General features: G+C 37.9%; 3 protein-coding genes across 3 annotated transcripts; all 3 read left to right on the forward strand.

Moving 5' to 3' along the window:
* The first annotated feature begins 334 nt into the window (after positions 1 to 334).
* LOC18013407 (sugar transport protein 8) lies at positions 335 to 2,538 on the forward strand. Its single transcript, XM_006394809.1, has 4 exons — positions 335 to 464; positions 927 to 1,246; positions 1,354 to 1,980; positions 2,092 to 2,538. Exons 1-4 carry the CDS (start codon positions 335 to 337, stop codon positions 2,536 to 2,538), a joined length of 1,524 nt encoding a protein of 507 aa, XP_006394871.1.
* A 1,357-nt stretch (positions 2,539 to 3,895) lies between these two features.
* LOC18013495 lies at positions 3,896 to 5,835 on the forward strand. Its single transcript, XM_006394810.2, has 7 exons — positions 3,896 to 4,021; positions 4,119 to 4,176; positions 4,296 to 4,422; positions 4,508 to 4,677; positions 4,828 to 5,107; positions 5,218 to 5,384; positions 5,493 to 5,835. Exons 1-7 carry the CDS (start codon positions 3,935 to 3,937, stop codon positions 5,654 to 5,656), a joined length of 1,053 nt encoding a protein of 350 aa, XP_006394872.1. The 5' UTR covers positions 3,896 to 3,934; the 3' UTR covers positions 5,657 to 5,835.
* An 863-nt stretch (positions 5,836 to 6,698) lies between these two features.
* Positions 6,699 to 8,300, forward strand: LOC112083418. Its single transcript, XM_024151403.1, has 5 exons — positions 6,699 to 6,882; positions 6,964 to 7,133; positions 7,247 to 7,526; positions 7,679 to 7,845; positions 7,955 to 8,300. The coding sequence occupies exons 1-5, from the start codon at positions 6,755 to 6,757 to the stop codon at positions 8,116 to 8,118; spliced, it is 909 nt and encodes a 302-aa protein (XP_024007171.1). The 5' UTR covers positions 6,699 to 6,754; the 3' UTR covers positions 8,119 to 8,300.
* Positions 8,301 to 12,480: the final 4,180 nt, after the last annotated feature.

Below are 12,480 nucleotides of genomic sequence, written 5' to 3' on the forward strand. Positions count from 1 at the left end.
CGAAAGTGAATAACTGAATCTATGACAGCGAATGCTGACTGTTAGAACCCCAAAAAAGAGTCAAAAACAAGAAAATTGATCCAAATATATTTGACCAACGAATCAAATATTCCATTTTAGACATCATCTGTATCTTCATTTCACAGAATCTGTATCTTCTTTTTGGTTTTTGTATCTTCCTCCCTGTATAAATATATGAACCTTTCTTTGTCTCATTTTCAAAAGTAAAGATCTCTGTCTCTGTTTCTCTCGCTCCCCTTTACAAGATAGAGAAGCACAGACACAAACAAAGATATACACACTAACATTTTGAGAGATCTAGAAGTTGAAAACCATGGCTGTGGTTATATCGTCTAGCGGTAATTCACCGGCTTTCGAGGCCAAGATGACTATTTATGTCTTCATCTGTGTCATTATCGCGGCTGTAGGCGGTTTAATATTTGGTTATGACATTGGAATATCTGGTTCGATTCTCTTCTCTTGTTCTTTTTTCGCGTTACTTATGGATCAAGAAACTGATTCCAACTTAGTAGGTGTTTTTAGGCATGTTCCTTTTGGATCAAGAAATGTGTATATACTTAACCAAATTTCATTAGCTCTTTTGCTATTTGGATGCTAAATATCAAAACATATTAATGTCACTTGGGAATGCATCTAATGTAAGTCCAATAGAAATGAAAATGGTATACTATCTAATGTTGGTCCAATGAAAATAGTATCCGAATCAAATGATATATACATCTAAAGTTTATATACTTTAGATCAAACCCCGAGATCAACATTAGATAGTGAACCAAACCATAATATATACAATCTTGGTTCCTTAACTAGCTCATGTAGCGATTAAATGGTATTTATGAGTCATTTGCTTATTGGCCTCATCCTTTAGATCGAGTCTAAATGGTACTGATGTGTGAAAACAACAGGTGGAGTAACGGCGATGGACGATTTCTTGAAGGAATTTTTTCCAGTAGTGTACGAGAGGAAGAAGCATGCGCACGAGAACAACTACTGCAAGTATGACAACCAGTTCTTGCAACTCTTCACTTCCTCGCTCTACCTCGCAGCTCTCGTGGCCAGCTTCTTCGCCTCTGCCACGTGTTCTAAGCTCGGCAGGAAACCCACAATGCAGTTCGCTTCCATCTTCTTCTTGTTCGGCGTTGGCCTCGCCGCCGGAGCTGTTAACATGTACATGCTGATCATCGGCAGAATCTTGCTCGGATTTGGCGTTGGCTTTGGTAATCAGGTACACAACTATCAACTTTTGTGTTTATGTACGAGTTCGTGATGAATTTTTCAAGGTTTCTTGAACGAAGACTAAACATTATCAGAATGTGTTGAAATATTTTGCAGGCGGTGCCGCTTTTCTTATCAGAGATTGCTCCGGCGAAGCTACGTGGAGGTCTCAACATTGTATTCCAACTAATGGTTACAATCGGAATCCTAATCGCCAACATAGTCAACTACTTCACCTCTTCCATTCACCCTTACGGGTGGAGATTCGCACTCGGTGGCGCCGGAGTTCCCGCCCTTATCCTCCTCTTCGGATCGTTTCTCATCTGCGAAACACCAACGAGTCTCATCGAGCGGAACAAAACAGAGCAAGGCAAAGAAACGCTCAAGAAGATCAGAGGCGTGGAAGATGTTGATGAAGAGTATGAATCAATCGTCCACGCTTGCGATTTCGCGAGACAAGTCAAGGATCCTTACAGGAAACTGTTGAAACCTGCTAGCCGACCGCCTCTTGTGATCGGAATGTTGCTCCAGCTTTTCCAACAGTTCACTGGAATCAACGCGATTATTTTCTACGCTCCAGTTTTGTTCCAGACCGTAGGGTTTGGAAACGATGCTGCTCTGCTTTCTGCGGTTGTCACGGGAACTATCAACGTTCTCAGTACGTTTGTCGGGATTTACCTCGTCGACAAAACTGGCCGGAGATTTCTCTTGCTCCAGTCTTCCGTTCACATGCTCGTTTGCCAGGTCATTTTTTCTTCTAATGGTTTCTTATTGTCCAAGTAATTTAGCATTAGTTAGGTTACAGTTTCTTGTTTCGCAAGCAATCCTCCTAAACTAGCAATTTTCTTAAAACAGTTGGTCATTGGAATCATCCTAGCCAAGGACTTAGACGTGACCGGTACGCTAGGGCGAGCAGAAGCACTAGTAGTGGTGATCTTCGTGTGTGTTTACGTGATGGGTTTCGCTTGGTCATGGGGTCCTCTAGGATGGCTAATCCCTAGCGAGACCTTTCCCGTGGAGACTCGAACCGAAGGGTTCGCATTGGCGGTCTCGTGCAATATGTTCTTCACGTTCGTGATCGCTCAGGCCTTCCTATCGATGCTTTGTGGGATGAAGTCAGGGATATTTTTCTTCTTCAGTGCTTGGATCGTTGTGATGGGACTTTTTGCACTGTTCTTCGTTCCCGAGACAAAAGGAGTCTCGATCGATGACATGAGAGATAGTGTGTGGAAACCGCATTGGTACTGGAAGAGGTTTATGCTTCAGGAGGATGAGCATGACGTCGAGAAGAGAACTGCTTGAGCTTTTTGATCAGTCACAGTTTTTCTGATAACAAATTGTTGATTCTTGTACCAATTCCTTTTTCTGATCTCTGTCTTCTTCAGGTTTAGCATGATCATACATTTTTTTTTTCTGTTTACGTGTATTCAGTTTTCGGCATGATTATACAGAATTATACGATAAATATATAATGTTCATATAAAAATGAATGTGAAACTGTTACATTTTTATCCGCGGTTGATCCTGTCGTTATCATATTATCCGACATATAAAAGACAATCATCCACATGTAGTATATAAGTTGAATTTTAGAGCTTTGTCTTTTTATTCCCACGAAAAATTGAATGTTGAGAGGTACATTTGTTAGGAGTGCATGTGGCTCATTTAGTAACAGTTGATGTGCCAATTGAGACGGCTATTAAAGTTAAATGCATTTCAGCTTTACGTCGCCACATATATATGACATATCACATATGTCAATGTAAAGGCCAGATCAGAACGTCAACACATGCATTGACTTTTTCAACCACCCCGTCACGGCGACACGTATGGTGTGATAATATGATATGCATGTGAAAATATAATATTGTTCGAAAAAAAATTGTGTACCGGGAAAACATTTTATCAAAAAAGGCAATGTGACTATTAGATAATGGTACTAGAGAACTATTTAAATAACTTTACTTGATATATGAATTATGATAGACCTCGATTGTGACATGAATTATCATAATCATCATAACATATATAGAAATGTGAACGCAAGCACCAAAAAGAAAAAAAAATCGTGGTCAAAGTGTACATTCTTTTCTAAATGAACCCACAGTATAATAAGATTAGTGTCGTGCTTTAGTGGTTTATTGAAAAATAAAACTTGGATTAAACTTGGGTTTGTGTCTATTTTTTTTTTAAATGGTTATAGTAATTTAAATGAATGTTTTATGAATTATATTCTTCATGAGTGATATCACCCTTGACATTGAGTCGATCGTCGCAAAAGTAATCTCGCGTAAAACGTGTCGCTTATTTTGAACATTTTCCATCCACTACTTCATCAAAATATCCCACAAATCCATAAACATTTGTTAATAATAGACTGGGGGTACTTGGAAAAGCATAAAAATAACAATAACCAAATCGTAGCTGATCCCTTCGCACATTCAACTAAACAAAAATAATAATAATGAATGCTAAAAAAATACAACTCTCTCCTTACTAAATTGTTCCGTATCTTAAAAAAATTATTTCTTTATTTTTTCACGATGAATCCACTTTCAGTATTTTATACTATTTGTAACAAAACTCAATAAAGTCGTCGAGGAAAAAAAAAAAAACTATACTCTAGAAGTATCCTAATGCACCCGTCTGTCTATATAAATGTAAAGCCTTGGCAAAAGCAAAACACAGATCTCAAAATATGGATGGTCAAAAATTGAGTTTGGGTTTCATATCTCTCGCCTTTCTCTTCATCACTTCTTCTTCAGCTGAGTTCCTTATTCAACAGGTTTTGTTTCTTTCCCTTTTTTGTTTTTAAAACGCTCTTCCGATCGATTAGCTCTTTTCATTAAAACTAAATTTTTAACAACGAAATACAAATCCAGGTCACAGAGGGGAGAGTAACAGAGTCCAACAGTTCTTACAGTCTCGAGGGAAATCTTGGTTTGTCTGAAATCTTTTATCTTTTAATTTTTCTTGGTGAAAGACTGAAATCCATTTCTTGATTCTTGGAAAAAAATAAAAATTCATTTCTTGATTTTCTTGGAAAATTTTGTTGACAGGAGTGACAAGAGTGTTCAGAGAAGACCGACCATCAAGTAAGATAGTGACAATAACAAGCTTCTCCGTTATTAAGGAGAGATCCGAACCCTACGAATCCTCTGTTTTTGATGCTGTTGGTTACAAATGGTGAAGATCTTACAACTACTCTCTGTCCATTTTGGTTTTAAATAGTTCTCATATATTGAGTTTAAATAGATGAAAACAATATCAGGAGATTGGTTTTGTACGTGACTGGTAATAAAAACGATGGAGGAAGTAATCATGTTTCACTTTACGCGAGGATCTTAGAGACAGAATCTCTTCCTAAAGGCTGGGAAGTGAATGTTGATCTCAAACTCTTTGTCTACAATTCCAAGCAACACAAGTACTTGACTGTGACAGGTACTTTAAAATGCCAAAATGGGTTTTTACTAGATCCATTCTAGTATTTTTTCTAAGAGATCGATATATTGGCCTAGAATAATTTCAGACATTGCAACTTTTTCTTGGCAACTCTTAGATTTTTTATTTTTGCATAACTGTGGATTACAGATGGAGCAGTGAAGCGATTCAACGACGCCAAAAAAGAGTGGGGATTTGGACAATTACTTCCTCTTTCAACATTCTACAACACCAACGAAGGTTACATCGTGGGGGACACTGCTTCTTTTGGTGCTGAGATCCTCATCGTTAAACCGGCCGAGCAACAAGAGAAAGTCACATTCATATCAAATCCTCCTGACAATGTTTTCACTTGGAAAATACTTCATTTCTCCACCTTGGAAGATAAATTTTACTATTCCGATGATTTTCTCGTTGGAGACCGATATTGGTTAGTACTTCATTATATATGTGATTTTTTTTTTTTGGGTAATCGGATCTTTTAATTAGACCGGTTTATGTGAATTCCGTAGTAACGGTTTTTGGTTAATGTATAATCAGGAGATTAGGATTTAACCCGAAAGGGGATGGAGGTGGAAGACCACATGCACTGCCACTCTTCCTATTTGCTACAGGCTTTAAGACAAACGCAGTCGCTACAAACACTTGGGGAGCGGTTAACCTGCGGTTAAAGAATCAACGAAGCTCTAACCATAGACAATTATACTGTAAGAAAACTAATTCCAAAAAAATAATGTTTTACTCAGGAGAAAAACAAAATGAGGGAATGAAATTAATAGTTGATATAATATGGTTTTTTTTTTCTTATTCTACAGCTGCGGCTTGGTACCCGATTCGACGCGATTATGGTGTGGGAGTGAACAATATCATATTGTTTACAGATTTAAACGATGCATCGAAAGGGTATTTGGTTAATGATGCTATTATCTTTGAAGCTGAAATGGTTAAAGTCTCTGTGACCAACATCGTTCCCGTTTAAAGATCTCTTCTCCTTTTAGTCCTTTATCATCGATCAAACAAGCTTACGAATAAAGAGACTTTGATGAGTTTGTAATAAGATGAAGTTGTTGATGATGCTTTTGTGTTGTAATCGTAATTTCTGCTCTTCAAGTTTTTTCTTTTCCTGTTTTGTTATCAGTGAAATGAAACTCTCTTGATTTTTCAACCTTTTTGAAAGGTGTAAGGGAAAGTTATATGGAAAAAGCACACTCAACCTATTCAAAAACATCAATAAGTTTTTAATTTGGTTTAGAACCCATAAGAAGGAAAAAACAAAATTTGAACATATTTTATAAATAAAACTAAATATCTAGTTGATCAAGATTTGAACTCGTATGATACAAATAACATTTGATCAAATCTAAATTAAACCGAACCAAAATCTAGGCTGATGGAATAGCTTAGGAATTAGGATAGAATGTTGAAGAGTATAGTAAAATCATGTGCGCATTTTCTTTCAAGTCTATTGAGTCAGTTTTAGACCTCAACCATATACAATGGAAATCAGGTTTAATGGTGATATAGCACAAGTCTTATTTTGAAGGTTTCAAGTATTGTATTGTATTTGTATTGTATATTAAGTCACAAAGAAGTCTAAAAAACTAAGTAAGATAATAGAAGTTCATTTGATAAATTGGATATCACATTCGACTTTTTTTTTTACGTCTTAGAAAGATAATATATTAACAGCAAAATCAAAGTTTTCTAAAATATTTAAATCACAGGGTCAAAACCGTTCACATTTTAACCAATTTGATTTGAGTGGATTGATTTGCCTTATTGTGGTGCAGTCGAAGCTGATACTTTACATATTCGAACAAGCAAAAATAACAATAACGACGAATGTGTATTAATAAAATATTCTTTTCTTGTTATTAAAAAAAATTGTTCTTTTCTTTTATTATTTCACGAAGAATCCACTTTCAGTATCTTACTTTGGTAACGTGTCTGTCTATAAATGTATAACAGTTTTAACAATCTCTGGGCAAATCTTGGTACACTTGCTGTTTGAAATCGTTTATTCTTTGGTGAAAGCTGAAACCCTTTTTTTTTTTTTTGTGGATTTTCGTTGACAGAAATGATGATAAAAATGTTGAGAGAAGAGCGACCATCGAGTAAGATAGTGACAATCGAAATCTTCTCCACGATTAAGGAAAGATTTGAACCCTATGAATCCTCTGTTTTTGAGGCTGCTGGTTACAATTGGTTAGTCATTCTAACTATTTATTTTTATTATTATTTTTAAAAAATCCTAATGGTTTTGTTTTTTTGTATGAACCAAATCAGGAGGTTGATTTTGTACGTGACTGGTAATAAAAACGATGGAGGAAATAATCATATATCACTTTACGTGAGGATCGAAGATACAGAATCTCTTCCCAAGGGTTGGGAAGTCAATGTTGATCTTAAACTCTTTGTCCACAATCAGAAGCAACAGAAATACTTTTCTGCTACAGGTACTTTTAAAATGTATATATAAATGTTTTACTATATACATTCTCTCTTTCTAATAAAAATATAGTGTAGAATTCATATACTAGTCTGATTTTCCAATAATTTTGGATTATAGATGGAACAGTGAAAAGATACAACGATGCCAAAAAAGAATGGGGATTCGGACAATTGATTCCTCTTTCAACATTCTACAACACGAACGAAGGTTACATCGTGCAAGACACTTGTTCTTTTGGTGCTGAGATCTTCATCGTTAAACCAGTCGAACAAGAAGAGAAAGTCACATTTGTATCAAACCCTCGGGACAACATTTTCACGTGGAAGATACTTCGTTTCTCCACTTTGGAAGATAAGTTCTACTACTCTGACGATTTTCTCGTTGGAGACCGATACTGGTTAGTACTTTTCTTATCGTATTATATAAATATATTTGAAGATTAATCAAAATTCATCTCATTTGTTGCAAGTGTAATGTGAGTTCTTCAGTGTTAGGTTAGTTGAAAAAAAAAAAGTGTAATAAATGTTTTATTACTTAATGTATAATCAGGAGATTAGGATTTAACCCGAAAGGGGATGGAGGTGGAAGACCACATGCACTGCCACTCTTCCTATTTGCCACAGGCTTTAAGACAAACGCAGTCGCTACAAACACTTGGGGAGCGGTTAATCTGCGGTTAAAGAATCAGCGAAGCTCTAACCACAGACAATTATACTGTAAGAAAACTAATTCCAAAAAAATAATGTTTTACTCAGGAGAAAAACAAAATGAGGGAATGAAATTAATAGTTGATATAATATGGTTTTTTTTTTTCTTATTCTACAGCTGCAGCTTGGTACCCGATTCGACGCGATTATGGTGTGGGAGTGAACAATATCATATTGTTTAAAGATTTAAACGATGCATCCAAAGGGTATTTGGTTAATGATGCCATTATCTTTGAAGCTGAAATGGTTAAAGTCTCCGTGACCAACATCGTTCCCGTTTAAAGATCTCTACTTCTTTATCATCAATAAAACAACCCTATGAATAAAGAGACGTTTAATGGGTTTGTAATAAGACAATGTTGTTGATGCTTGTGTTGTAAATTTGTTATCGTTATTTCTGTTCTTCGAGTTTCTTTTTCCCTGTTATGTTATCAATAAAAAGAAACTCTCTTGGTTTTCGTAAATTTGAAAGATCGATGTTAGGTGAAGTTGGATAGTGTAATCATAAACTCAACATTTGCGTAAACATATATAACTTTTAATTTGGTTCATAGTTTTATTATTTGTACCAGAATTCCCAAAAAGCAAAAGTAGTAGTTAAACGGTGTTTAGTGTGAATAAAAATTAGACATGTATGACACAAACTAGATTTGATTTTATATTAATTCTATAACTGTAAAATAGAAGTTAATCGGCAGTGCTCTGTTTTTTAGCAAGGGAATGCTCTGTTTGAGATGGTCTCTGTTTTAATACAGAATTTTTTCCTATTGTTTCTCCTCTTTTTCTAAAAACAAGATGTATGTACAGTTTATTATTAGATCAATGAATTTCACATTAAAAAAAAAAAATCGAATAACCAAAAAAAATAGGGTTAGGGTTAGGGTTAGGGCTAGGGAACTGAACATATTTTTAAACAAAGGGTTTTAAGAAATCTGAAACTTCATTCTCATAAACTTAGAGTGGCTGTTACATCCTAACATCATATTTATCCTAGAAGAAGATGAAAGAAAGGTAGAAACCCTAATGCCACATGGCAAAGATCTATCGGTTGCGTTAATCTTGAGGTAGAGATGATAGAGCTTCAAATCTGTTCTGAGTCTCAGTCGTACGGACTCTGGGAAACTGCTTTTCTGGTTTTAACATTGCTTTATCTGCTCTGCATTTAAGTTTGTCTTCTTCTTGCAGAACAAGTATCTGTTGTGTCTGATTTGTTGCAGAACAGCTGTTGTTGGGCCCATGACTTGAGGCCGCTTTGGGCTTGAGAGCATAATGGCCCATGTCCGATTTATTCGCAGACTTGGAGGGAAGCAACGAAGTGACGTCGTTTGATGACTCTGTTCTGATAACCCCTCTCAAACTTGGTGGTGGTGGAGTATCAACGCCGAGTTTGAATCTCAGGGAGACAAAAGCGACCGCCGGCAAGGACTTTGTGAAGATGTCGGCAATCTGATGCTCGGAAGAGATGTGTTTCACAACAAGATACCCCAATGCCACACGTTCTCGAACATAGTGGTGATGAGTCTCAAAATGTTTTGTTCGAGCGTGATAAGCAGGGTTTACTGTTAGATAAACAGAAGAGAGATTGTCACAGTAGAGCTCAGGGGTAACATGAAGCGGTATACCTAGATCCTTTAAGAGATTTCCAATCCAGGTAAGTTCTGAGGCAGTTTCAGAAAGAAATAAGTACTCTGCTTCAGTGGAGCTCTTAGCGACTGTATTTTGTTTTCTTGAAGACCAGGAGATGAGGTTATTGCCCAAGTAGGTGCAGTAACCACTAGTTGACCTGCGTGTTGTTGGACAGCCAGCCCAGTCTGAGTCACTGTAGGCTCGAACAGTGAAGTCGGTTTCTTTTCTGAAAGTTATCCCCATTGTGATTGTGCCTTTAATATATCGAAGCACCCTCTTTAGGAGATGAAAATCTGCAACTGTTGGAGCATGCATCTTTTGACAGATGAAGTTCACGGCATACTGAATTTCAGGTCTTGTTAGTGTAAGATACTGCAGTTTCCCAACTAGACTTCTGAAGTAAGTTAGGTTTTCAAAGAGCTTGTCTTGATGTGGCACTTTGTGAGGCTGTAGTGGCAATGGTGTGGACACTGTGGCACAGTCAGTCATCGCGGCCACAGCAAGCAAGTCCTCAGCATATTTTTGCTGTGAAAGGAATAGCCCCTCTTGATGGAAATGAGCTTGTATTCCCAGAAAGTAATGCATTTGGCCAAGGTCTTTCATACGGAAATGCTTGTTGATATCGGTAAGAAACTTGTCCATCGCCGCAGACTTGTTACCTGTTATAACCATATAAGAGAAGCAACATGATCACATCTTGTTTATGAGCATACACGAAGAGTGAAGGGTCTTGTTTACTGCAAACAAAGCCAAACTCAAGTAAGTAATTGCTGAATTTATCAAACCAGGCTCTTGGAGCTTGTTTAAGTCCATAGAGAGCTTTATGCAGCTTCCAAACATGATCAGGATGAGCTTTATCAACAAAACCAGCTGGTTGCTTCATATAGACAACTTCAGTAAGATCACCATGGAGGAAAGCATTTTTGACATCCATTTGTTGATGTCCCACTCCATTACTGTTGCTGTATGAAGAATTGCACGAACTGTTGCTGTTCTGACTACAGGGCTGTAAGTTTCTAAGTAGTCAATGCCTTCCTCCTGATCAAATCCCTTAGCAACAAGGCGAGCCTTGAGCTTGTCTAAAGAACCATCAGCATTAAGTTTGGTTCGAAAAATCCATTTGCTGCCAAGTACATTCATATCTGGTGAATAAGGGACAAGCGAGAAGGTTTTGGTGACTCTGCAGGTGTGCATTTCCTCTTGCATTGCATCAGTCCATCCTGGATCTTTGAGAGCAGCTGTGACTGTCCTGGGTTCAGGGTATGAAACCTTCTGAGTGTGTAATATGTAGCGAGGATTAGGTTTAGAGACACCAGCCTTTGATCTAGTGATCATGGGATGTTGAGAATCGTTTGAAACCTCTAGAACTGAGGGTATATCAGAAGCTGTTGGAGACAAGCTGGATGGTGGAGCAGCAATCGGGAATTCGGACAGAGAATTATCTGGTGTGACTGGCCTAGCTGGTGAAAACGAGATGCTGTCGCCTATAGGATCGTGATCAAAGCACGCCGTACGCCCAGAACATCCGTCTTCATCAGTAGTAGTCACACTTATCTGAACTGGATGACTTGATGTGCTTGGAGCAGTGAGAGGAGGGAAGTCAGCTGCAGTGAACAAAGGTGAGTTCTGAGAGTTTGATTCACTTAAGGAACCAAAGGAGATTGGACCAGTGTCAACTGAGCTTGATTCGGTTTTCGAAGCAACAGATAGAGATATCGACTTAATCCAAGCTGAGTGCAGAGGTGTACTGATCTTTTGCTGTAGAGAGACATAGATGTCTTGAAAGGGATAAGCTTCCTCATCAAAAAGGACATGCCGGCTGATGTAAACTCTTCCAGTAGGAGGATACAAGCACCGGTAGCCCTTGTATCTTGTAGTATACCCCAAGAAAACACAGTGTAAAGACCTTGGATCAAATTTATTTGATGCATAGTCTCTAAGGGTTGGAAAACATGCGCATCCAAAGGTTCTGAGAGCAGTATAATCAGGAGGACTACTATATAGCTTTTGATGCGGAGAGGTTTTGGACTCGAGAGCTGTTGTTGGGAGAAGATTAATCACGTAGTTTGCAATAAAGACAGCTTCAACCCAATATTTCTGTGGAACACGACTCTCATACATCATGGAAAGGGCGAGCTCAAGCAGATGTCTGTGTTTCCTTTCAGCTAAGCCGTTTTGCTGTGGAGTATGTGGACAAGATATAAATTGTTGGATTCCACATTCTTGCAGATGGTTCACAAAACGATTGTTTGTAAATTCTCCACCCCCATCGCATTGAAATGTAGCTATTTTTGTATTAAACTGATTCTCAACAAGCTTCTGAAACATAATGAAAGTAGAACAGAAGTCTGATTTATATTTCAGAGGATAAAGCCAGCAGTAGCGAGACCAACTATCAATGAGTATTACATAATATCGGAATCCTTGCACAGAAACAACTGGTGCAGGACCCCATAAATCACAATGGATCCGTTGAAGAGGTCTAGAAGCTACATAGGAGGAATCACCAAAGGGAAGCCTTGAACTCTTTCCAAGTTGACATGAAGGACACATCACGCTTGTACTTTTATTTAGAGGAATGGCTTGAGAAGAGACTAGAAACTGCAGAACTTGATCACTCGGATGTCCCAATCTCCTATGCCAAACAGCAGCACTCGCTGAATGCTGTCTAGAGGAGTAAAGCACCTGTGGCTTGGGAACCTTATTTGGTGTCAACTTGTAGAGACCATCACTGTTTCTTCCCAGCACTAGTAACCTCTTTGTGACCTTGTCCTTAACAACAACACCATCACAGTCAAACTCAAAAGAGCAGGGATAGTCCTTTGTGACCTTTGACACAGAAAGAAGAGATTTCGCTATGTTAGGACAAACTAGAACATCAGTCAGAGGAATCTTACCTGAAGAGGAACCAATGACTGTTGAACCAGTGTGAGTAATGGGCAGATAGCTTCCATCGGCAACCATAACTGCATCAGATCCGGTATAGGGGTGAGACTGAAGAAGATGGCTTGGAGAGCT

This window comes from Eutrema salsugineum, unplaced genomic scaffold (assembly GCF_000478725.1).
Source record: "Eutrema salsugineum unplaced genomic scaffold, Eutsalg1_0 scaffold_6, whole genome shotgun sequence".
Classification (NCBI taxonomy): domain Eukaryota; kingdom Viridiplantae; phylum Streptophyta; class Magnoliopsida; order Brassicales; family Brassicaceae; genus Eutrema; species Eutrema salsugineum.